General features: G+C 39.8%; 1 protein-coding gene across 1 annotated transcript in view; it reads right to left on the reverse strand.

The window, feature by feature from the left end:
- CUBN (cubilin) overlaps positions 1 to 27,472 on the reverse strand; it is a gene marked incomplete at its 5' end in the record, with an annotated part of 286,558 nt that overhangs the window by 38,773 nt on the left and 220,313 nt on the right. Inside the window, 5 exons of the mRNA XM_081091329.1 lie at positions 7,474 to 7,691; positions 11,191 to 11,320; positions 14,293 to 14,493; positions 25,493 to 25,642; positions 27,272 to 27,428. Coding sequence (XP_080947455.1) covers positions 7,474 to 7,691; positions 11,191 to 11,320; positions 14,293 to 14,493; positions 25,493 to 25,642; positions 27,272 to 27,428 — 856 coding nt within the window. The remainder of the gene's footprint in view (positions 1 to 7,473; positions 7,692 to 11,190; positions 11,321 to 14,292; positions 14,494 to 25,492; positions 25,643 to 27,271; positions 27,429 to 27,472) is intronic.

Raw genomic sequence — 27,472 nt, forward strand, 5'->3', positions numbered from 1 at the left:
CCAGGGATTTTTGTGACAAGTCTTCACTTGGGAGTGAGTAGAATATAAACCTAACACATAAAGTTAATAGATTTTTTAATATATCAATATGAAGAATACATGCCCTAACCGGTTTGGCTCAGTGGATAGAGCGTTGGCCTGAGGACTGAAAGGTCCCAGGTTTAATTCTGGTCAAGGGCATGTACCTTGGTTGCGGGCACATCCCCAGTAGGAGGTGTGCAGGAGGCGGATGATTGATGTTTCTCTCATCAATGTTTCTTAGTCTCTATCCCTCTCCCTTCCTCTCTGTAAAAAACTAATAAAATATATATTTTTTAAAAAATGAAGAATACAGTCCTGTAAACCTAATAATGTTTTGTTTTTAAAAAACTGATTTACAGCCAAAGAATTTTTAAAAATGTTTACTGCTAACCAGATATAGCTTGCATGCTCCTGGGGACACTACACCAAAGGCAGGCTGATCTGAGTAAGGATAATGATTATAGGGAATTTACGGTTACAAAAATTTAACCCAAAAGGTCCAATTATCTGAGGAAACTGGGTTACATTTTTGGGGAGGTCTGGCATGGCTTAAGTTATAAATAATAACTGTTTCCAAGCTCTTGTTTATCTGAATACTTTTCAAAATGTTACCTTATAATTTACCATTAATTCACTTTTATCTCTTCGCTTGGTCTCCATAATAGCATCTGGTCACGTGGGGAGGGGGCGAGCATGGACTCTGATACTGGAATATATTTAAATAAAAACCTTTCCTTTATTTTTGCTGATCTGCAATTTTACTCCTGTCTATTTGCTTTTGTAAGGTTTGGGTGAACTAAGCATTTGTTAGTTTCTTTATCCTCTTTCCACATTCTCAGCCCAGCAAAAAACCCTTTTCAGTAAAACCCACAAAGGACAAACTGCAGATAACCTTGTCTTTGGCATCAGCTCCCAAGAGAAGTCCAATCACTAGTGAGAGACTTACAAAGGGCGGAAATAAGTTTAGTCTAGTTTTCTGCAAATGGGTTTACAATTCCAGCTCATCTCATTCTCAGACGTTAGCAGAGAGAACAAATGACATTAAGAGAATAGACAAACAACATGCTTTCTAGTAAAACCCCCATTATTGCTAAACCCCGAGCTATTTGACAGTGACTTATCAAATTATTCAAGCTATAATTCAACTATTTTATTGCACTTGTGGTTCTAAAAGCAATGTGGTTTTGCAGCTTATACCAGGCTGCTAAGAAGCAAATAGCGACATATACACACTGATGTTTATTGTCATTGAATATTTTTAAGTTTATTCTTGTATTGTTTTGCTACAGAATTTTAGAATGCCTCTCAAGGTCCAAACTTAACATCAAAACTGTGAAACTTAAAAATAACTAGAAGTCAAAAGGAATTTGACATGTCTTTATATTTTTCTCTATTTCTTGTGATCCTATTTTCCATCATTGGGGCCCAGTCTCATCAGCTTTCTCGGTCTCGCTTTCCATCTTCCCGATTCCCTCTCACTAGTGAACCCTTGTTCGACTCCCTCAGCATCATTGCACCTCGGCTCTGTTTTCCTGTAGCACCTTTCAGAGGAATTTCCAGATGTTAAGGTAGCAGGTAAAGACCTAGAGGCCAGACACACGTGACCCAAATGTTGAGTCTGATCTTATATTCCTAAATCTGTAAGAGTGAAAGTGATCCAATTTACTATCCCAAGTAGTAGCTGAACTACATGAACCACAATTGCATTTTGAGAGTGAAGCATATCTAGGTATAAAATAATGTATAAAATGATGTATACACTGAGTGGCCAGATTATTATGACGGGCCAGATTATTACGACCACCCCATCAGTACTTCATTGACACTTCCAAAAATACTGAATATTGAAAACTTCCTAAGCAAATACTCTCAAGGTATTATTATTATTATTATTATTATTATTTGCATAACTAATTCACTTCATTGTACTGATGGGGTGGTCATAATAATCTAGCCACTCAGTGTATATTATGTATAACATAATGTAATTATAGAGTGGGCATGATTTATTCACGTACTCTTTAATTTGTCCATACAGCCAATATTGTTGGAGTGAGGATTATGTGTTAAGCCTCTGCAAGGCCTTAGAATTAATCAGAATTAGCTTTTGATTTCACATTTAAGTTATGAAATATACTTTAAGGCTTGCTGGTAAGATTTCATTGCAAAATGAGTAAGAACCAGAAACCATTGTACCACGAAGTGGTCCTGTTGATAGTAATGACCCCTCACCCCTACCCCAGTTTAGAGATGAGGTGGGTGGGCCTGGAGCCCTGCAGAAAGCCAAGACTTCAGTATTGCTTTCTAACACAGCCTTTCTCTTTGACACGTACGGCACTTTACAGAACTGTCTACTCCATCCCCATCACATTCTGAAAAGATAGAAAGTGTCATGCTTCAAACTGACTCTTTTTAGTGGATAAAGTTGAGCTCAGAATTATTATAGGACTTTTCTAAAGCATCTCACCAGGCAATGAGGTAATGAAGCAATTGAGTCCTGGCTACCTACTTTCTGGTCTGCAGCACTTTCAATTTGGGGCGATTCACCTAGTGGACCGTGATTGACTTTGTCCTTGTTAAACATGCACTTTGGTATTATTGCTTTTCTTTCATAGCAAAGGTGAGTGAGTCTGATTTAATGTCAACTGACTCATTCTCCATATGACAAATACTCCAGATGAAGGAAGATGGACAGCGGCCTTCATCCCCAGCACGTGGGCTCTGAGCTACAAGGGGCCAGGAGTGTTAGTCATGTGTCCAGGATTTACAGCACTTGGTGACATGAACCTCTGGTCACTGATGTCCCCTGGTCCCTAATATTTCCATCGTCTCCAGGGCAACGCCTTGTCCTTCTAGGATGTTATCCTGAAGGGGTCATGCCTCACACTCTCCTGGGCAACTCACATATCCAAATGCCTGTGAACTTCATACCTTACTGGGCCAAGTTCAGTTTCTGAGTCTGACATTTTGCCTAAGTGTTACACAATACATTGCTTTAGAAACAACAAAATGACTGTGGTACTCCACAGGAAATTCATGTACTGTAAATCCTTGATCTAAACTATATCCACCAGTTTGGTGTCTAGTGTGATGAGCACATCACGAATAGGCTGACTGAGCAGCACTGTGTTATGACACCAGTACAGTAAACAGATGTGGGGTTTTGCTGGTTTAAAAACACATTTGCAAGTCTTAAGTGCTTCATGAGTGAGACAGGTGAGCAAGGTCATGGCCAAAGCAGATCCTGTGGTAAAGGCGGGGCAGAATCTCAACCAGCAGAAGTTAATAGAATAAAAGGATACTAGTAAGTGTAGATTCTGTACTGTGGAGCGTGCCCACCTCAGCCAAATGCACAGGACCCGTGGCTTTTGAGCTTTAGGAGGTCAGCGACACCGTTGACAATGAGATAAAAGCTACATACTTTCTGGAGAAAAATGCTCCAATTTGCAGATACTTGCAGGGTTTCGCAGATCCCCAGGGCCCAGTATGGTCATTTTGCTGGTTGTCAGTCATTCAGGATCAATTATTCATGACGTGTTGGAGTGCAGGAAGCAAGAGGAAGGCAGACTCCACTGCAGCTGGAGGTCAGCTCCTGGACGTGCCTGCTCTGCCTTCCCGCCCTGTGTCCCACCACGTGGCCCTTCACAGCGCAGCTCCATGAAAGAACAGGCCCGGTTTCACTCCACATTTATAATCAACAGCAAACCAGGGGATATTTCCCCAAAATGTATTCAGGCCCGTTAGCAATGCAAATATAAAACATGCACGAGGAGAGTTTACCTGATAATCACATAATTATGTGAGCTGGCTCTTTACTAATTTCTGAGAAATTAAAATAGATGTTTATAAAGTATCGCCAAGTGCATCATCTAAATAGTAAAACTGCAAATCTCTAGTGCTTTAAGATAAACTGAGCTGAGATGTTGCAGGCTAAAACGGTTTCCTCTTCACATCAACTATTTACTCTGTGCAGAGACTGTTTTCCAGGCCGAGGTGACTGCGCTGGAAACAAGAAGCCGCTGGGTGGACCACAAAGTTGCTTTCTCCTCTTTATGGGAGACACAGGGTAGTGTTATATGGATGGGATGGGTGTGAAGGGTGCATCTAGATCTGTAACTAAAATATCTCGTATTATGCTGAATGAAATAAGTCAGTTAGAAAAAGCTAAGACCCATATGATCTCACTCATATGTGGGATATAAAACTGAAACTCGTGCACACAAACAGCAGTGTGGTGGCTGCCAGAGGGGAGGGGTTGGGGGAGAAGTGGATCCAAATACATGGTGACGGGAGAAGATTTGACTTTGGGTGGTGGGCACTTGATGCAATACAGATCTTGTAACATAGAAACCCACCCTGAAACCTATATGACCATATTAACCAATGTCACGCCAATAAATTTAATTAAAAAGGGGAAAATTAGCCGAAACCGGTTTGGCTCAGTGGATGGAGCGTCGGCCTGTGGACTGAAAGGTCCCAGGTTCGATTCCGGTCAAGGGCATGTGACTGGGTTGCGGGCACATCCCCAGTGGGGAGTGTGCAGGAGGCAGCTGGTCGATGTTTCTCTCTCATCGATGTTTCTAACTCTCTATCTCTCTCCTTTCCTCTCTGTAAAAACTCAATAAAATATATTTAAAAAAAAAATAAAAAAATAAAAAGGGGAAAATTAAAAAAAATGTACATCCAAAAAAATTAAATAAACTCAGTGTTTCACATAATCACAGCTATAAACCTACTTTTGTATTTTACCTTGTCCCTGTGGATTTGCCTATCCTGGACATCCTATCTGATAAAGAGGGAATATGTTAATTGACCCTTATGTTGTCACAAAGATGGCGGAACCCACAGCCAATAAGGAGGAAATATGCTAATTGACTGCCCCACCCTCAAAGATGGAAGCACCCACAGACAATAAGGAAGGAATATGCTAATTGTCTGCCATGCCCTCAAAGATGGTGGCACCCACAGCCAATAAGGAGGGAATATGCTAATTGACTGCCACACCCTCAAAGATGGTGGTTCCCACAGCCACAAGATGGCAGCACCCAGTCCCCTCAGCCATGCACCTGCCTCTGGAGTCCCCCAGTACCCACAGCCCCCCTGCCACCCAGGGCTGCCCAAGACTCAGGTAACCAGAGCCAGCTGAGGCTTGCGCTGCCAGCAGTGGCGGCAGTAGTGGTGTGATGGGGGCATCGCCTTCCCCTGATCGCCAGGTCACCTTCTGCCCCTGAGGGCCCCTGGACTGTGAGAGAGGGCAGGCCGGGCTGAGGGACGCCCCCCTCCAGTGCATGAATTTTCATGCACCAGGCCTCTAGTTTCATATAAATGGACATACAAAAAAATAAAAGATTTCATAAACTCCAGAATTCAATCTATTCTTATTCTTCCTCTCCTTTTCCTTACCACAAACAACAACAACAAAAAACAAGATTAACATTCTGCAGATGAAACGTTAATTCAGATGTAAGGTCTTGAAAGCTTTGTGACACCACACAATTCAAAATTATGACACTTGGGTTTTCAATAAAAAATTACCACTGAAAATTACCTTAATACTTCCAAGTGATTGATGATGTGTGAAGAAGAAGAAGAGGTAAAAGTCACCATCATGACATGCAGCTGTGAGCTCCATTTTTGCTCTCTATACACAGACACTTTCTCTAACTGTGACCCAGGAAATACTAATAACCTAAAAGTGCCTGATGCTCAGGGATGAACAATGCCTCTGACAGTGTAAGATTTTTCCTTCTGTGCCTTTTCAGTGCAGTAAAAATCACAATAAATCCAAAAGTGTCTTCTTTGTAGCCCAGAAAAGCATAGTAATTTAATGAGGCTGGGGAACACGAGCTAGCAGGCCTCATGCAGATGAACGCGTGTGGAGTGCTTTGAGACTATTTCAATGGCCATGAGAGAAAGCATGAGGAAAAAGAAAAACAACCTGAAAGCAGGTAACAAGAGCTATGCAAATATATGCCATTTGACTCTAAAGTCTGTGCTAAAGGCAAGAGTTTGTGAGTTATTTTGCACAAAAACAATCTCCAAGGGAAAATTAATTTGTCTTTCAGCCTCCTGTGTTCTGCCCCTGAGACTTGCTTTCAAGTTATTGGTGATATCACTAAGTAGGGTAGGTGGCAAAGTGATTTTCTGATGCAATTTGTCATGGTGACTGTGGCTTACTGTGAAGCTTTTAAAACACTATCTAATTGCTTCCCTCAAGAAATGCACACACACAAAAAAACTCACGCCAAATGCAAACAAGTTTAAGGTAAGCTCTGCTTTGAATCGGAGGCATAAAGGTTATCCACAGGATGGGGTAAAGAGAAAGAAAGAGTTTGAACAATAAGTCAGGATTCTCATTGTAGAAATTTCCCCAGGTTTCTCTGAGATGAGAGTTCACAGGAGATGTGATTTGTTTGGTGACCTGTTCATTTCCAGAACACCGATCAAATGGAAAAATCAACACATTTTCCAGAGTCAAATATAAATGACCTAGATTGTGTCACTGATGCTGTGACAATAGATAAACAGAGGATTGATTAACTACCTTATATGATTTAAAGTTCTGTGTTGATTTTATATAGATAATTATTTCTCACATGGAGTGGTAATAAATCAGGGTTCTGTTTTTTATTGATCCTCACATTGAGCTCTTCCCTTTACCTCTAGATCATTATTTCCAGCCCAAATTGTTTCTTAAGCTTCAACTTCCTCCTGTAGTCTTCATTTAGTTATCTCATAGGCCCTCCAACTCCAAATGCTTCAAACTAAACATAATATTTCTTCCCGAAATCATAGTCTCCTAAGGCACCCTATCCAACAAGTTACTCATAAGAAGTCATCAACAACTTATGTTCTCGTGTAATATATCAAGTTCCAAATGCTGTATTTCCAATGTATTCTAACTTCTGAATACCTCTGGGATCTCTACGTTTTCTTCTATTTCTATTCTTGTTGTGTTAATTTGAACCTCCAACATTTCCCATCCAGAATTCTATGATAAGCTTCTTCCTTCTCAGGCCAGAGGGTCCTTTGGGCTTTTCTCCAGACTAGTACCACTATGATCTTTCCAGAAGTCATCTGACCATTCAGTCTTTACGTAACATTCTCCAAGGATCTTAACCATTTTAAGGATAAAGTCAACATAGGCTATGGGTCCTCTGTCTTGATCTGTACCTAGACTGCCTTTAGGCTCAACTTTCACCATTTTCATGGATGATTAATAAGGTTTGGGTCTTATTTCAGATGGTTGTGTAGACAGACTTTACCGTAGTATACTATAGAAGTACACTTGTTATTTTTTAAAAAATCAGAATACATTATTAGTAATTTAAAAAACCAAAACTTTGTGTGACTTTCCTCAACTTAAATGAAAAGCAACTTTAGTCAGGTGAAATAAAATAAAGCAAAAAATAACAGTCATGAAAAATAGATTTACATGTCCAAAATTCTTACCCAGTGTCTGCCGGAAAGTTATCACCCAACCTCTTGCTGTTTGAAATGCATCTGTCTTGAACACCAGGAGCATACTGTTATTACTGCTCTTAACATTTGGTGGAAGCTTGGAACCACAGAATTTGCCAAGAAGAGGATCACTGATGTTGTAACCATCATAAATTGCCAGGTAGTCTTGGGAGCAGGAGGTGGAGAGAACCACATCAAAATCAGTGAACCTGTAAAATGAATCTTATTAATACTGATGTTCTTCATTTGGATTTCCATGAAATAGTACCTTGAGTTTTTGTCTTAAAAAAAAAAGACAAAGGCTAAAAGTGAATGTCCAAGTTTTATTTAATAGGAAATATTAGAAACAGTATACTAATCAGTTCAAAAGTTTAGCCAAATTTTTTTGAGTAATTCAATATGTCAAAAATTGTGATAAGCACTTGGGATAAAAAAATACATTAGATATGGCCCTGAACTTCTAAGAGTTTATAATCAAGGGCATATTAATTCTCCTGAGATTAAGTTTTGACAAGTTTAATTGCTATCATTTCAGCAACACTTTAGTATTTCAGTCTCATTGAAAGTATGGCACTTACTCTATTCTCTGGTTATTTTGGGGCCATCAAGTGGTACTATCATCCTATTCTTTACTTATGGGAAGATGCTAACAAGTGGAGGAAATACTGGTTTTAGAATCAGAGCTCCATTCTTATTCCCACAGTCATTGTTTCCTTCTTTGAAAATGGAGTTTAGAGTAAAGTTAACTGAAACAATAGGCAAAAACCAAACCGTGGTGTCAGGCATAAAACAGATGTTCTTAAAAAACAAGTGATCATTATTATCATTTTGAAAATGAGGAATATGAAATAAGTTATTTCTCATAAAATAAATTGAAAAATCAATGGTAGAAAAGAATGAATTAAATTCTCTTGAATCTTAGTTGATTGCCATAGCCAGAAATTCACATTTAAGATTACTGTGGTGGTCCCAGGAACTTCACCACATATCTTGGCTCTCTGCTTTCTGATATTTGCTTAAAACTGCCTTTCTGTGTACACTCTGAGCTTTGACATGGCTCTAAGACTCACATCTCCATGGCCAAAGCAAGTTTTAGGTGTGATATGTTCTACCTTTTGGAAGAATTTTATGAAACCACCACTCAGTTTGCCACATTGCCTGCCCACTGCAGTAATGATCCTGGAAGCAAATGCAGAAATGAAGTTTCCATCAGCCTGAGCCCCTGAGTGACCACAAGGAGCCAGGCCTCTGGGCAGGCCACAACGGACATACTCATTCGAGTGAGAAATAAACTCACTGAGTTAAGCTACTGTGCCTTCAGGTTGTATCACTTATAACCTATCCTGACAGATACATCCCTAACTTTTCTTTAAAAATATATTTTATTGATTTTTTACAGAGAAGAAGGGAGAGGGATAGAGAGTCAGAAACATCGATGAGAGAGAAACATCCATCAGCTGCCTCCTGCACACCCCCTACTGGGGATGTGCCCACAACCAAGGTACATGCCCTTGACCAGAATCGAACCTGGGACCCTTCAGTCCGCAGGCTGACACTCTATCCACTGAGCCAAACCGGTTAGGGCCCTAATTCTTCTTATGGCCTAATATGGTATTTTCTTATGGCCTAATATGGTATTTTAGTCTAGGCCTTATGCTTTGTCATTTCAAGTAACTATTCACAGAGTTCCCAAATAAGCAAGGCCTTCTGACATGTCTTTTTTCTTCAGGATTTTATGACTTGTTTACTAGTGGCTTACTTTTAAAAATTTTGTTTAAATTATTATTTGGAAAAAAATAAAATAAAAGTTATTTGCTCTCCTGACCTCATTTTTACACTCTTCTGCTTTCTTTGTTTTCTTTCGCTAGCAGTTGTAATAAATAACACATAGCACAGAGTAATTTGATAATATTTAACAATAAAATACTTGGAAGAGCTTTAAGAAAAAAAGGATCAATTTTTATTTTTTCAAAAAGGTTCAATTGGCTGATTTTTTTCAAACTGATGATGAAGATCCAGATGAAAAAATTATTTAACCACACTTAACACTAAATGTTCTTGTAAAGGAAGATGAAGGTAGAACAATAGCTAGATAATTTCTACTTTTATTCTCAATAGGCAACATATTTATTTTCTACAACATAAATTTACAAAGAAAAAGAACAATTTGAGTGTCTAGGAGGACTCAAAGCTATTTTGGCTTTTTATTTTGCACCATTTTCCCAAAAGAGCAGAGAACCTTTCTGGAAAAATCCCATGGGCAGAAATCCCATGGAATATCCCATGGCATATTTTGAGAGCCTTCCTACAAGGAAGTATGTTTTACTAATGTCTACAACTTCTGCACCACCTAGAATACTAGAATAATATCTGTTTCATAGACAGTAGTCTCAGAATATTACAATAAATTTTTCAAACATGGTGATATAAACTTTGATATAGTGTGAGGCCCAGAGCCCAGGCAGGAAACAGAAAGAAAAACACACACATGCATACATACACACACACACACACACCATAATCCTATACATGTAAGAAACAAGTGTTGGGCTATAATGGCAAATGACAAGAACCATTCCTTATGCTTCCATTCTGGGCAGGCCATCCCTTCACAGGCCTCCTGCACTGGTCATTTGGCAATGTTTTATTTTTTCTTTTGTTTGTTTTTTTGCTCCTAGGATTTAAAGGACTTTTTGGCTCTGGGGCACAGCTTCCTTACCAATCGTCCCAGGTGAGATCTGCAGTTTCCTTCAAGGCCCTGCCTATAGACCACTCGCTGTCTGACACAGTCCAGTCCTTGGACCCATCTAGTACCCGAGGCCTCTGGAGGTAAATTGCAGAGACTTTATGATTTTTAGGGGGAGGTGGGTAGGAGTGGGCCTAGTCCATCAAGCTCCTATAAAAGTTCTATATTGCTGCGAACTCTGCCAACCCTACCATAGATTTTCCTACCACAAACTGTGCATTCCTGAATACCCATTTAGATGAAAGCAATGTGGGACTTTATCACTGGAAAACTGGAGGCTACATTCCCTTCATCAGACTTGGGAGAAAGTAGGATTAGGGAAAATTCCACTGATGTGAGATATCTTGAATAGAGGTGTTCGGATACACAAAAATACATTTCTTAAGTAGTTAGAAGAAATTTTACCCTTTCAGAGATAGCATAGGACTATACTAGAGACATGGTATTGGGAGGAAACCTGACATGGATTCAGATATTGACCCTTCATTTAATAGTGCATCACTTTGGGAAAGTTATTTAACCTTTCTGGAGCCTCAGTTTCTTATCAATACAATAAGATGAATAATATATACCTTACATGCCTGTTTTAAGAAATGAATGACAGAATTATGGAAAGTGTTAAAGGTTTTTTGTGTGTATAAGTGCCCAACAACTGGAAACTCTTTCTCTTACCCTTGGATTTCAAGATTGTCTTATAACTTTACACCCATTATAAGCTCCTTTGAAACGGTTAGAGCATTTTAACGGGTGGAACGCCTGTTTTTCTTCCTTACCTGGTAGCCATGCGCTATCGGCTTGTGTAGAGGGGAGCAGGCCTGTTTCCCAGGTTTCCACAAGGACCTCAATCTCCCTTCCTCCCGTCTGTGTCCTGATGAGAGTCGATGCTCTCCATTATTAAGGAAAGCCTAGCTGTAAATCAAGCTAAAATGGTTTTCTTAAGAAGGTGAACTTGTCTTACATACTTGAGCAGAATCACTTTGTTGTCTCTCACAGTGATGTTATACAAGCAGTACATGTTGTTAGGGTAGTCTGAGTATGAATAGGCAGGGCTTTTGATAATTCCAGTGGAGAAGTTGAACACACCACCACAGGCTGCAATGAAAGACGGGAATATGAGGAGAACAATTAGTACTCACACCATGGAAAAATAGTTTTGAAATAACCTTTACTACTGTACCTTTTTCTCCTGAGAGATAACTATTATTTTTTTCTTAAAGCAACTTAAAGCTCCCTTCAGTGTGCTTACAATTAATTCTGATTTTTCTACCAAGGCAGAAGGAGGAAACAGTATGGTGAGAAGCAGGGAAGAATATTTAAGGCACATCTTGGATGGAATAAGTCTGAGTCAAATTAATGGCCAGAGTGAAAACAATGAGGAGAAACATTTCACGTGTTGGGTGTAACTGTCCCTTCTCTATATTTAATTCATAGGCTCAGAGGGATGAGAGTGATAACTGGAAATGTAGAAAAGGCAAGCAGAATCCAAGGCACATTGTGGGCATATGAACCCAGGAAGGTCTGCCCACTAGAAATCTTCAATATCGATTCGAGTTTCCTCTGTCAAAGATAGGCTATTCGAAAGTGAAGTACTGGAAATCATTTTTGGAACATTTGAGCGTAGTTCCCTCTGTGGGCCCCAATTCATAGCTCCTGGGTCCTATGTATTTCTATTCAGCGTGAGGCTGGTAAGGATTCTACTTGCCCACATTGGTGTTACTGGCATGAGGAGGCCAGGCCCACTCCCCAGCCGGACCCCAGCACTCAACTGCCCAGAGCCCTTAGTTACTCCAATTAGTCAATAAACCTACAGTCATAATATTATAATAAACCTATTGTTTTTAATATAAAATTATTATTTTTGCTTGGACTTACATATCAGGAGGATCAGGTTGTGCCACTTAATGATGGAAAATGCCCTCCCATTATTACAGTGAGAAAGGTTTATGTTTATTTTATTATGTGATTCTAAAATTAGAATGGGGTTAGTATATTTTGATGCTATCTCTGTGGTTTGTAAACTATCAATGGACATTTTCTACTTGCATCTCTTAGAAATGAGAAACAAATGGTGGCTGCCAGGTAAGGCTGTTTGCTTATTGATGTATTTCACCTCAGCTGAGCCCACTTTGCAGGGAAAGCTACTCTCCATATGTATGCATGTGCTCAGACCCCTGTGGACATATGGAGTGAATTAAATGTCAGATTTGTGTGGCCTTTACTCTGTTTCATCTTGTACACAATTATGTGGCCTCTGAACGCTTATCAAAGCCTAAATAACCCCCAAATTTGTACATGTCAGGATTTGAAATCTTATCAACAAAACTCTCTATTCATCCAACATTAGTGAAAGGTGAACAGAGATCTTGCAAAGTATATTGTTTTGTGTTTTGTCTTTACTTGGCCAAACCCATTGCTAAAAGTAGGAAGTTAAATAATTATCTTTCAAATAAATTACTGTTCCCATCCACAGAGAAGACTGGAATATTTACTTACTCACGATAAAGGGCCTTCACAGTTCATTCATGTGAGCTGCTACCTGAGTCCTGACCCCATTTGTAAAGTGTTATTGTCTGTAGCTTTGTAGGTCTGTTGGCACAACCAGAATAGAACCGAGCAATGGGCATCCCCCCAGTTGTCTTATGATAAAGAAATAGATTATTTGTTTTATTCTTTTGGTACAACTGGTGTTTTGGAAAGTTACGTCATTGCTTTATATTCTTTTAGCCTTTAATGCCTCATTTTTCTAAAACACTGTGTGCAAACTTCCACACAGCCACCAGTAGAGTCTGATATGAATGAAGTGGGGAAAAACACTGCCAGAAAACTAACCAACCAAGTTTATTGCAAGAGAAGAAAGGGCTACTCAAAATAGGGAAATATAGTTTCATGATTTTCAAATAAGCAGGTTGAATTGTCTTTAAAGAATTAAAAGATCCTGGTAGCCACAAAGGCCTTTGTCCAGACTATGACTTGTCTTCTCACTTTGACATGAGAAGCTGCAAATTATCAATGTTTCCTTTCCCTTTAAGACAGTGGTTCTCAACCTGTGGGTCACGACCTCTTTGTGGGTCAAACGACCCTTTCACAGGGGTCGCCTAAGACCATTGGAAAACACATATATAATTACATATTGTTTTTGTGATTAATCACTATGCTTTAATTATGTTCAATTTGTAACAATTAAAATACATCCTGCATATCAGATATTAACATTAGGATTCATAACAGTAGCAAAATTACAGTTATGAAGTAGCAACAAAAATAATTTTATGGTTGGGGGTCACCACAACATGAGGAACTGTATTAAAGGGTGGCAGCATTAGGAAGGATGAAAACCACTGCTTTAAGGCCTGCGCTTTTTGTATGTTGTTGAAAAAAATCCTACCAGAAGACCATAAAGATATTCTTTTAGTTTTTTCTTAAATTTATGCAAATTGCTTTTCTTTTTGTTAATAATCCTCACCTGAGGATACATCTTTATCGATTTTTAGAGAGAGAGGAATGGGAAGGAGAGAGAGAGAGAGAAACATCAATAGGATGCCTCCCAAATGAGCCCCGACCAGGGTTCGAACTGCAACTGAGGTATATATGTGCCCTGACCAGGAATTGAACACTCAATTGTGTGTGTGTGTGTGTGTGTGTGTGTGTGTGTGTGTACAGACTGATGCTCTAACTGAGCCAGCTGGCCAGGGCCAATATCGCTTTTCACATTAGCAAACTGACGAAATGAAATGGGCATCTGGATAGTCCAGGCCAAAAAAGTCACTTCAAAGTAATGTCCAAACAGCTAAAGATAGCAGGAATGTTCATTTTAACTTAAATTATCAAAATAAATCTCAACCTTCCGTTTGATTTTCAGAGTAGCTCTAGCTAAAATTCATGAAAAAGAGCCACCCCATTTCTTAAAAAATAAAAATGTCTAAGTATTTTTGGATCATGAACCTAATTAATCATTTTTACCCTTAAAGTTTTTGAATTTCAAATTGGTGATTTATGAATCACAATGAAAACTCCTGAGGACATTAGTCAAGAAAAATATTTCACACATCATTATGGCTACTCACAGGTTATCTGGTAGGAAAGCTTAAATCCGAAGTCGGTGGTGTGCGAGTTAGAGTAGAAGTTAAGCAGCACTGGACCAGAGATGGTAACAGGAGACAGGACCTCATCACCACACACGGTAGCAAAAGGTGTGGAGGCTACGCGGTGGCCCCTGATAATGTGCAGGCCGTCATTGTCACAGCTCCCCGTTACGGCTGAGCGAGCTGTAGGAAGCATGGAACAACCAGCATTTTAATCAGAAGCACATAAACCATCAATGCGGTAAACACCAAACAGAAATGTAAGGAAGATTCATGCAACTTACATAGAAATGGTAACTCCCTATTTAATTGGTTTCCTGAGGTTTACCCTAGTGACAAAACCAGCACAGGCCTGAGGACACAGGTACTGGTAGAACTTCACAACAGATAGATCCACTTTGAAATAACCCAGAATTTTCTTCCTTTATCAAATGGTTCCTTAATTCAGTGATTATAACCTGGGAACAATTTTGCCTCCCAGGGACCTTCAATAGTACCTGAAGACACTTTCTGCTGTGCGCGGGGGTACCCACTGGCACGGAGTGGGTAGAGCCAGGGATGCTGCTAAGGACGCTGCAATGCTCCGGGCAGCCCCGTGCCCCTGCCCTGAAGCCACAGCAAAGGTGGCCTGGCCCCAAATGCCCACAGGGCTGCTCCTGAAAAACCCGGCTTTCACTTGAGCTATGTACAGATAAAGAACTCCCACCACGAAGAGATAATTAGAAATTCCTTAATATTTTTTGAACAATGGTTATAAATGTTCATATAATCAATATTAGCTTGAGTTCAGTGATTGTAAAATATATATTATCATTTTGTTTTCTAATTATAAATAAGTTCCAACCCACCCTAAAGAGAAAAACAAAACAAAACAACAGAATAAACAAAAATTATAAAGCCTTTTATTACCACAACTTATGCAGTCATCTTTACATGTTAATTATACTGTTAAATCATTAATTGGGATCATATTGAACATGCTCTTGTATAACTCAATTTTTATTAACCAAGAATAACATAACACATGCAGTTTTATGTGATTAAATATTTTTCTAAAACATTAAATTTAGTAGATATAGCAAATTCTGACACATAGATGCACCATTCTGTGTTCAATTAATCCCTAGGATTGATAATTCTATTTTTCCCACTGTTTGTGATAAAAAATGCTGTTCAAACAAACATTCTGTACATAAATATTTGTGGAAGTTTCTCATTATTTCATTAGAATACTTTTTAGATGTCGAGTTACTGGTACTGAAGTAAGTCTTTTTCAGGTTTCTCGAATGGCCCTTTGGAAAGGTGTTACCAGCTGACAGTCCCTTTCGCTAGCTGACATCTCCCCCAAACTACATTTCATCCCCCATAGAGAAACCTTGTACCTGTTCAAAATAGCTCCCCACTTACCCCTCCCTATTTACTGCTCCCCAACTCTAGGCAGCCAATTCCATACTAACTTACTTTCAGTCTGTATGGATTTGTCTGTTCTGAACGTTTTGAATAAACAGAATCATATAATATGTGGTCTTTTGCAACTGGCTGCTTTTACTTAACATAATGTTTTTGAAGTTCATTCATGTTGTAGCAAAGGGTCAATACTGCATTATCTCCAAGGTTGGATGGTATTCCATGCCATATACAAACCACATTTTGTTTATCCATTCAGCAGCTGATGGACGTTTGAGTTGTTTCTGCTTTGGGCTATTATGAATAATATGGTTATGAACATTCATGTACAAGGTTTTGTGTGGATATGCTTTCAATTAATTTGAGTATATAATAGGAGTAGAATTGCTGACTTGTATGGCAACTCTGTGTTTAATTTTTTGAGGACCTATCAGGTTGTTTTCCAAAGAGGTTGCACCATTTTACCACACCACTAGAAATGCATGAGGGTTCCAATTTCCCACATAATTACAACACTATGATTGTCTGTCTTTTTTATTAGAGCCATCCTTGTGGGTTTGAAGTGGTAGCTCACTGTGGTTTTGATTTGCATTTCCTTGGGACTAATTAGGCTTAGAGTCTTTCATGTCCTACTTGACCAAATATTATAATTTTCTCAATTTATTGAGTCAGGCTTTGAGAAACTAAATTTTAATATTTTATATGATTGCATGCTATGACATGGTGGACTCTGAAACCGGACTGCCTGTTTGCTATCAGAACACTCTTATAAATTAAGGAAATTAATATATACATTTATGTTGTAATTTCAAGTTCCCTGGCCATAGATTTTGCTTCAAGGCAGGTTGGGGGGCATGTGACCTAAGCCAACTCAGTTAGAATAAGTTTCAAGACCCTTGTTTGAAACTTGAAGTAGACAGTAGTGTACTGGTAAATATAACAACCAGTTCTCTGAATGAAAAAAAAATTGCTCTGATTTCTGCATTTGCCAATTTCCATGGAATAAATATTCCCCCATAGCCAATTTCAAGCTACCAACATGAGATCACTAAATGCAGAATTTGGACTAGAGGAGCATGACTGACTATTGCAAGATGGTATAAGCCAACTCCACATGCCACTGGTTGGCTGCCCTCCTAGATGTGCCTGAGGAGTACACAACCCTCACTGTGAGGGCAGCTACCCTACAGCCAGGCCCAGGCCAGCCAAGTGATCTCACCCCATGCCTGTTGCTTGCAGAGGGAGGTGACCAATGGCAGGGAAGAGGAGCAGCGCTGCACAGATGGCAAGCAGTGGCAGCGGAGGGGCAGGGCCCGCTGCCAGCAACCAAGGGAAGGAAAGGCCCATGTGCCCTGATCGCTGGCCAGGCCTGGGGACCCTACCGGAGGGGTCCTGGATTGTGAGAAGGTGCAGGGTGGGCTGAGGGACAACCTTCCTGCTCCCCCTCCCCGCCCCTTGCACACATTTCACATACTGGGCCTCTAGTCAACAATAAAAACCAAAGATGTTCAACTTGGAAAACATCAGCAGCCATCTCCTGACACATGAAGGAAGCCAGGCTGCAGTCAGGGAAAATGGAGTTGTCATGCAGAAAGCCACAACACGCGAGGGGGAAAGAGAGAGCATGCTGAGGTTATTGTTCTGGCTTCCACATGTTCTGGAAGCCATTCCTGCCCTTCTAATTTTTAAACCTTCCTTTGAGGCGATGAGATAACTTATAAACTCTAATTGATATTTAAGTTAATTTAAAGGTAATCTACCACTTTAAACTGAAAGACGCTTGGTGAATGCATGTTTTACATATCTGTACATTAAAACATTCACTCCTCTTTTTAGATCTGAGTGTTATCTACACTAATAAAAGAGAAAAATGGTAATTGGCGTACGGCGCTACCCTTTTCATTGGCTAATCAGGGCTATATGCAAATTAACTGCCAACTAAGATTGGCAGTTAACTGCCAACAAGATGGCGGTTAATTTGCATATGTAGGCATAATGCAGGGAGGCGAAAGGGAAAGCAGGAAGAAGCCCCCTGCCACTGACAGTGATCGGAAACCCAGGGGGGAGCTAAGAGCTGGGGGGCAGGGCAAAGGCGGCCCTGGTGGAGCCAGTGATCGGGGGGAGATGGGGGTCCCCTGTCCAAGCCTGACACCTCTGGCGGAGGCGTCAGGCCTGGGCAAGGGGCAGAGCCAGCAATCGGAGGGGTCTGGGGGTCCCCTGCCCAGGCCTGATGCCTGGGCCAGAGGCATCAGGCCTGGGCTGGGGGCAGAACCAGTGATGGGGGGAAATGAGGGTCCCCTGCCCAGGCCTGACGCCTCTGTCAGAGGCGTCAGGCCTGGGCAAGGGGCCGATCATGCGATTGGAGGGTGATGGGGGTCAACGCCTGAGGGCTCCCAGTATGTGAGAGGGGGCAGGATGGGCTGAGGGACACTCCCCCCCCCCCCCACACACACACCCAGTGCACGAATTTCGTGCACTGGGCCCCTAGTCTTAGATAAAATTGATTTTTTTCCAGAAAATATCTATGCAATATAAATCTTAAGTCATTTTAAGAATGTATTTGGCTCCTCAGTTAAGTTTCTATCTAGCTTGAAGAAATCTTGAGGTATCAATTCCAGGTACATTTATTAAATTAACCAAAAAAAATTCCTTCATTTTGAAAATCCTGGAACAGAAATGCTTCTAATTGGGCATAAACCTACAAGTTACAAAATGTGAAATACTTAATGTCAATGACCTTATCATGTAATTAGAAGCAACATGATGTTAGAAAAATAGAAATAAAGAAATAAATTAAACTCAGATTTGAATACTACCAGATTATGTACCTTAATTATAACCTCAGACTTTGTCTTGAAGACACCAATAGCTCCACTGGAATTTTTAAAATTTAGAGTAGGTGAGTTTGAGGGAAAAAATGTTATGTATTATTTATAGAAATATATTTAGCCTGAAAAAATACAACACCCAGAGAGTTATAAAACCAAGACCATGGAATTAAAAGAAATATTGCTGATGCTAGATTAAAATCTTGGCCTCACATTGATCAAATAGCCTGCTATGCAGGTGTCCTCTGAGTATTAGTTTTTAAGTTGTTGGCCTACTGATATAGATGATCACAGTGACAGTTGTCTTAGAAAATTATGAAAGGACTGTGAAAAATAGAGTAAAGTTTAGCATATGCCCGATTATTTCTTTCAAATAATTAATTAAAGTAATTAGTTCAATTATAAAAAGGTCACCATGAAATAGAAGTGGTATATCTCTGTTAAGACATAATCAAAACTCATTAACTATTTATAAAAGATCTCTATTCAACAATAAGGAAGTTGGGAAGCAGAGGAAGTTGAGAGAGGATTTTAATATTTTGTAGATAGCAACAGAATAGCAAATAACTAAACAAACCATTAAAGATAATCTACTCATTCTCAAAGCCTGACTCAATAAATTGCAAAAGTTATGATATTTAGAAAGTTGCTTGATGGATTAAACATTCTTGTATCCTTTTCAGTAGTCATTTCTTTAAGGCAGGGTGTCCTTCCAATTTTTTCCACAAGAAATTAAATATTACATAATATAAGATCTTATAAAGTTACCTAAAGTCTAAAAACATATCAAGGATTATTATAAAGAAGATAATATGCAAGAAAATGAGATATAAAAATGCCATTAGGCATAAAGTAATTCGCCAACATACATCTTTTTCTCAAGCTCTGCATCACTGCATTAGATCAGAGATATCAGCCTGATTCTTCCATGAGAAGATACTTGGTGACAGGCATCAGAAAATAATGATATTAAATACTTTTCCATAATCATAGGGAGAACCAATTGAATATATAACCAAAGCATACACAAAACTCTCAAGTAGAATAGGTATAGTTAAATGCAACCAGGATGATTGTCTTTTAGGGAGAGAAAGGAACTTAGTCAAGGTCTGGAAAAAAATTCTCCAAGGAGCAAAATGAATATTAAAGTTGAGTTTATGACCAGGAGATAGCATTCAATCAAGCATCTGAGAACATGTCAGGAAGAGAAGAGAAATTGAACACTACTTTTTCCTTGGACTAGAGCCTCTGTCATGGGACAAGGAGCTACATTTATTCTTAATTCTATCTTCAGTAAACAATTTGATGTATATTTACTACTGAAATCTCTGAAATGTAAGATGACCCTCCATAATTTGCTTTGATCTAGTCTCCATTTCTCTAAAAACCTTCAAAATACATTTATTATTTAAAATGAGTAAGGCTCTACTCAACATATTGAAATATAATCTTTAACATATTGGGCTTTATTACAGAGCAATGCTCAGTTCTAAATTCCATTATGATTCCAAGAATTTGGAGAAAATTGAAAGAAAGTCAAGAATGAGTAATTCAGCAAATTGCATAAACTTGTGGAATTTAGATTCAGACTGACAGCAATTTTTTTCCTAAGAGTCATAGAGAGGCAGAGTGGCCTAAGAGGAGTAGAGATAGGGGGAAATCCTTTTGTTTGAAATATTTTAATGTTGTAGATAAGATAAAGTGTTTTTCCGTAAAGTTGAAAAGAGTTCAACTTTCAACTTTCAAGAGGGAGAGGCAGATGAATTGGGGACAACAGTGAATGGGGTCTATTGTCTGTCTGATTAACTTTGCTGTAAGTTGCTGGAAATCTCAACAGAGAGCATGATTCAGCGAGAGGGAGAAGTGAGTACTCGTATAAAACTATGCTCCTTAGAGTGTGCAGGCCAAAGTTTTAAACACAGGCAAGTGAAGAATCTCACATAACTGAGTGTCTTCTCTAGAGCTCAACCAATTTGAATAAACTATCAATAGGAACTATTTCAAAAGAACCATTGCACAATGCTTTCTAAGGTAATGAATTGTGAAATGTGCCTATATTCTGATTTCTTCAGAAACGATTGAGAAAACAAAGAGAAGAAATGGTAAAAGCATGGCAAATGGTAAACGGATCATGCCACTTAAAAAAAACCACCAACTTAGACTAAATGGGGGAAGGGGGATGTGAACTAAGACAAATGACAAAAGTCAATTTTTGAGCTTCTTAGTAAAAAAGGGGGCAAAAGGAAAAATCTGAAATCAAATTTTCTTTCCTTTTAGCTATATATTGGGGTATTGCCTTTAAGCCAGGACTTCTAAGTTAATAAAAAGAATTCAAGCAAATATTTTATAGGACTTCCTATCTGGCTGTCCTAGAAACTTATCCCCATTCCTCTTGGGGCTTTTGAGGCCATCCTAGAGGACAGTGAGTAAAAGCATCGGCCTTTCTGGTTCTCTTCATTTTCTCTGCTCCAGGGCTCCTCTTCTCTCCAAATCTTACCAAGAAATACTCTAGATCTGAGAAAAACGGAGTTTAAAATTTGCCTCGATACAGGAATTTTTCAGTTAAGAATTTCAAAACCCCTCATTATCCATCAAGGTGAATCAATGTTACTACTTAATGACAGAAAAATCAAGGCATAGAAGGCATTCACTTGCCTTAGGTTACTTTATCCACAAACTGCTTTATTTATGAAGTTAAAAAAAAAATCCTATAAACTTGGAGGCATCTACTTGGCCACATGAACAGTAAAAACACAAAAATATACTTTTAGACTCAATATTTAGGAAAGTGAAGTAAGTATTTAATGAGATCTGATTGCAAAATAAGAACAAACATTAGAGGTTTCTCTCATCATTCACTGTATTTGTCTGTTTCTGGTTGTATTTTTGACCAAAAGAAATTTTTTTATTTGTTAATTCCAAATTTTGTTTTACAACTTTTGAAGATACTATTCAGAATACCAAGAACTATTTTAGTCTTGAGTTTACATTCAGGAAAAAAAAAAGTTGTCTTAAAATCTATCCTATATAATAAAAGAGAAACATGTAAATTGACCATCCCGCTGCTACACTCACCAGCCAATCAGGAGTGAGTATGTAAATTAATCTGACAAAGATGGTGGGTTAATTTGCATACACAGGTGTCAAGCGCCCTAGGAGGCAACACCAGCCACAGGCTCCCAGGACCTTCGCTGGGCCCAGGAGGCGAGGCCATAGCCACGCCCATGGGCTCCTGGGACCTTTGCCAGTGGAGAGCAGAGTGGGAGAGTGGGCAGAGAGCAGGAGGTTTGGAAGACTTGGCAGAGCAGGAGGCCGCTGGACATAGAGCAGAGCGAGAGAGAGGGCAGCTTGGAGGGCGTGGCTCCCTCTGTCACCACAGCTTCCTCATCACAGCTGTGGAAACAGACAGCAGGGAGGAGGAAGTCCCACCCACACAGAATCAGCCAGAATCAGCTGTTGGTCAGACAGCTCTCAGCTACCTGACAGCCAGGACTCTCATTCACCTGCATCTCAGACCATGACAATAGAGAGGTGGGACTATGTCTAAAGAACAACTGTTGATACAACATAGCTCTGCAGCCTAAAGATGCCGGCGTTATTGACAGAAAATGTCTGAAAAGCAACATATGTCCGATTTTAAAAGAAGGCGGCGCCTGCAACAGAATGTATCTAAAGACTAGCTATTGGAAACACATTGCTCTGATGCCAAAAAACACCGGCGTCATTAACAGAAAATGTCTAAAGACCAGTGTGCCTTTGAAGTTGAAAGAAGGCAGTGGTGACGATAGAATATGTCTAGAGAACAGTCATCAACAAGTACAACCAATACTGGTAGAAACTGCCTTCTCAGCGAAAATGGAGTACATGAGGATATAATTCTCATAGTTGTGGTGGAATGACTGTTAGATGTGAATTTTGCTTATAACTAAATTTCTCTGATGAAAAACCATCTGATGAGAAATTTACTCAATGTTGTAGCAAAGGGAAAGTCTGTCCAAATGATATACATTTTCCAGATTACTCGGCATATTTAAAAAGATTGACAAACGAAGATTCTGACAGTAAAAATTTCATGGAAAATATTCATTCCATAAATAGTTCTTTTGCTTTTGCTTCCATGGGTGCAAATATTGCATCACCATTAGGATATGGGCCATACTGTTTTAGAATACATGGACAAGTTTACCACCGTACTGGAACTTTACATCCTTTGGATGGTGCTTCTCAGGAGTTTGCTCAACTCTATATTTTGGATACGGCTGAAGCCACAAGTAAAAGATTAGTAATGCCAGAAAACCAGGGCTGCTCAGAAAGACTCATGATCAACATCAACAACCTCATGCATGAAATAAATGAATTAACAAAATCGTACAAGATGCTACATGAGGTAGAAAAGGAAGACCAATCTGAAGTAGCAGCAAAATGGATTGCTCCCACAGAAGTAACAATGACAATTAAATACAATTTTAACAGTGACCCAGGTAGATATAATTCTCCCCGTGTAACCGAGGTTGCTGTCATATTCAGAAACGAAGATGGAGAACCTCCTTTAGAAAGGAACTTGCTCATTCATTGTAAACCAGATCCCAATAATCCAAATGCCACTGAAATGAAACAAATCAATATCCTGTTTCCCACATTAGATGCAATGACATACCCTATTCTTTTTCCACATGGTGAAAAAGGCTAGGGGACAGATATTGCATTGAGACTCAGAGACAACAGTGTAATCGACAATAATACTAGACAAAATATAAAGACACAAGTCAGACAAATGCAGTATGATGGATTTCATCTCTCTGTGCGGGACACATTCAATCCTATTTTAAATGCAGGAAAATTAACTCAACAGCTTATTGTGGAGTCATATTAAAAAATGGAGGCCAATCGGATAAATTTCATCAAAGCAAACCAATCTAAGCTGAGAGTTGAAAAATATAGTGGTTTGATAGATTATCTCAAATCTAGATCTGAAAGTGACAATGCGTCGATTGGTAAAATGATAATACTTTCATCACCTTTTGAGGGTAGTCCCAGAAATATGCAGCAGCGATATCAGGATGCTATGGCAATTGTAACAAAGTATGGCAAGCCCAATTTATTCATAACCATACATGCAACCCCAAATGAGCAGATATTGCAAACAATTTACAGCTCTGGAAAAAAAGTTGAAAGCAGACCTGACTTGGTAGCCAGAGTTTTTAATATTAAGCTGAATGCTCTTTTAAATGATATATGTAAAGTCCATTTATTTAGCAAAGTAATAGCTAAAATTCATGTCATTGAATTTCAGAAATGTGGACTGCCTCACACTCACATATTATTGATATAAGATAGTGAGTCCAAATTACATTCCTCTAATTAATTCCCTTTCAATGTGCACAAATTTCATGCACTGGGCCACTAGAATATATATATACATATAACTAGAGACCCAGTACACAAAAATTTGTGCACTCGGGCGGGGGGGCGGGGGCAGTCCCTCAGCCCGGGCTGTGCCCTCTCGCAGTCTGGGACCCCTCGGGGGATGACCACCTGCTGGCTTAGGCCTGCTCCCCAGGGGATTGGCCCTAAGCTGGCAATCAGACATCCCTCTGGAAGCCCGGCAGCCCTTGGGGGATGTCCACTTGCCAGCGGGGAGCATACCTAAGGGGCAATCGGACATCCTTAGTGCTGCTGAGGAGGCAGGAGAGGCTCCCACCTCCACCGCTGTACTGGCAGCCGTCAGCCTGGTTTGTGGCTGAGCAGAGCTCCCCCTGTGGGAGCGCACTGACCACCAGGGGGAAGCTCCTGCATTGAGCATCTGCCCCCTGGTGGTCAGTGTGTGTCATAGTGACCAGTCATTCCCAGTCTTTCTGCTGTTAGGGTCAGTTTGCATATTACCCTTTTACTATATAGGATAAAGGTCTGGTGCATGGGTGGGGGCCAGCTGGTTTGCCCTGAAGGGTGTCCTGGATCAGTTTCAATTATAGAAGCTAAAAAAACCCAGATACATACTTTCAGCAGGCCGTGGCCTCAGAGCTGGAGCGAGCAGGAGCCTGGCTCTCAGCTCCAGTGATGGCAACAAAGTTTCAATTATAGAAGGTAAATAAACCCCAGAATTAAAAAAAAAAGAAAAAAAGGAGAGGCTGGGAGCTTCAGTAGCTGGCCAGCCTGAAAACAGCCCTCAATCCCTCACCCAGACTGGCCAGGCACCCCAGTGGGAACCTCCACCCTAAAGGGGGTGTGGCCAGCCTGAAAACAGCCATCAGCCCCTCACCCAGGCTGGCCAGGCACCCCAGTGGGGACCCCCACCGTGATGAGGGTGTGACCAGCTGCAAACACCCATCAGCCCCTCACCATGACTGTTTAGGGTAAGTGTAGGTTCCCTTGTAAATAATACATATCCCATTGATATCAGCAGTGCTTTTCGTGGCAACATTTCATAGCATAAATATAGGTGTCTCCTTTTTCACTCTAAATGATATTGGCATATGACATTCATCCATTGTGTAATTTAGTGAGAACAGATGTCCATACCAAGGCCACATGTTTTCCCCTGTTGCTGAAACAACTTTCCTCTGACTATAAAATAATAGGAAAGGTATAAAGAAGAAAATAAATATCACAATCTATGGCACAGTGGTAATAACTCTTCAACTATGGCTTAAGCGCCTTACAGATTTTAATCACATGTATGTTATTTTAAAGAGAAAACTGAATCATCTTACACAAACTGTTTTATTTTTCCGAATACTATATATGTCATGGGAAAAGGGAAGAAATTAACCAAAGAATGTACATGCATATATGTATAACACTTGGATACAGACAATAGTGCAGTGAAGGCCTGGGCTGGGAAGGGACCAGGTGAAGGGGGCAAAGCTGGAAAAATGGGGGACATCTGTAAGATTCTCAAAAATAAATATTAAAGAAATCAATTGTAATTCACATAAGAATAAACTTACCTTCCAAATGGAAAGACACAAAAGTCAAGGAGACCACAGACAGAGGATTAGCCTCTATGAAATAAGTGCAATTCATGTTGTTGTCATATTGCTTCGGATAGTTTGGAGAAATAATGTAGCCTGAAGGTTTAGTGAAATTGCTTCCACATCCTATGTAGGAAAAAAGGCATTATCAGAATATACAGTATCTTTTTATCAGTGAAGAAAAAACTCAAATTTCCTAAATTGTATAGAGACATATTCCCTGAGGTACTCCAAGTGCAAGAAACAATAACTAAGAAAATGGAGTTCTCTTGCCGAAACTGGTTTGGCTCAGTGGATAGAGCGTCGGCCTGCGGACTGAAAGGTCCCAGGTTCGATTCCGGTCAAGGGCATGTACCTGGGTTGCGGGCATATCCCCAGTAGGAGATGTGCAGGAGGCAGCTGATCGATGTTTCTCTCTCATCGATGTTTCTATCTCTCTGTCTCTCTCCTTTCCTCTCTGTAAAAAATCGGTAAAATATATTTAAAAAAAATGGAGTTCTCATTTAAAAATAAATAAATGAGAACATTACATATTTTTAGAAAATACTGCAGGGTTTTGGGCTAAGTAGTAGAAATTTTACCACAAATCTATTGAAAATCATTTAATTTTAAGATAGTAAAGAATAACTTAGAAAAGATTTAATATGGTTCATGTAGATAAAGAAATAAGACTGATAAAAAGTGATTTGTACATGATTGGTACAGAAATATCTTATTATATTACTAGAAAACTATATTATTGCATTACCATTTTAATCTTTCCATAAAAATACCTGCTTTTCTGCTTTTTTAAAAAAAAGTTGAATGTACTAATCCCAATTAATAAAATTCTCACATGCATCCCTGGTGTCAGAAATAGAACTACCTTTTATTAGTAAAATAACATGTTTCCATATAGCCACTAGCTAGTTAATCCACATCAGTTGCTAATCTATCATATAAAAAATATCAGTATCCCTTAAACTGATATTAAATCACACAGTTATGCACATACACACAGATGAGGAACGAGGTGAAGACCTAAGGTTTGGTCTGTGGTTGTCTTTTATTACTTCCTTTACACCACCCTCATTCTTTTATTTGTGTCTAAACCATCCTTTTTCTGCATTATTTCCTCTAATTTCTTTCATCAGATTTTACTCAATTTGCTTCTGCCAACAGGTACACACCATTGGTTCCCAGGCTTAAAAACTGCTCCATTTCCCAGTAACCTAATTTGTAAGTAGTAATAAGAGAAGGAAGAAAAAAATTCTGAAGAAGGTGGCTCTCAAGGTTACTGACCATGAGCACCATCTGGGTGAGAGTTAAAGCATACCAGTCCCCACCCATGGAAATTCTGAATTCAGAGGGATCCGGTGAGACCTGAGAACCAGTTCATTTTGAAAGGCCCAGGTGACTTCAGAGCAGGCAGTCAATGTGCCACATGTCAGGGACCTGGTCGCCTACTCATTACCAACCTCCTGAGCTCCTGCCAAATTCTCCTGCACTCCAAATGTTAGGCTTCTTTCTGGATGTGTTAATGGCTCTCAGGCCTTTTACAGCATTTCTCGATTGACCTACCATTGAGTTCAGTTCCATTTTCATTGGTTTTTGAAGGATGGGGGAACTTTCAGGATGAGGTGACCAAGCCACACTGCTCCCCAGGGACCCCCAGTTCCAGCCAACCCCGGCGCAGTCTCCCACTCTTCCCCAGGCCTGCCTGTGGCAGCCACACCCTTTCGAGGACCTCTCCGTTTGGTGTTTGGTGTTACTTACGGCTTACAAAGGAGGCAGAGAAGCCCGGGGCTGGGGCCTCCTGAGACTGGAACACGGCCGTGAATGCATTTCTTGGAGTGATGATGGCACCGGGAGCCACATTCCCACAGCCCGTGGCTAACAGGGCTTTGTCCATCTCCTCAGTTCCTGCCCACACCTAGCAAAGCGACAAACACAACTTAATGCTCAAGGTTTTCCTGT

The sequence above is a fragment of the Myotis nattereri genome (assembly GCF_964212035.1).
Source record: "Myotis nattereri genome assembly, chromosome: 1".
Classification (NCBI taxonomy): Eukaryota; Metazoa; Chordata; class Mammalia; order Chiroptera; family Vespertilionidae; genus Myotis; species Myotis nattereri.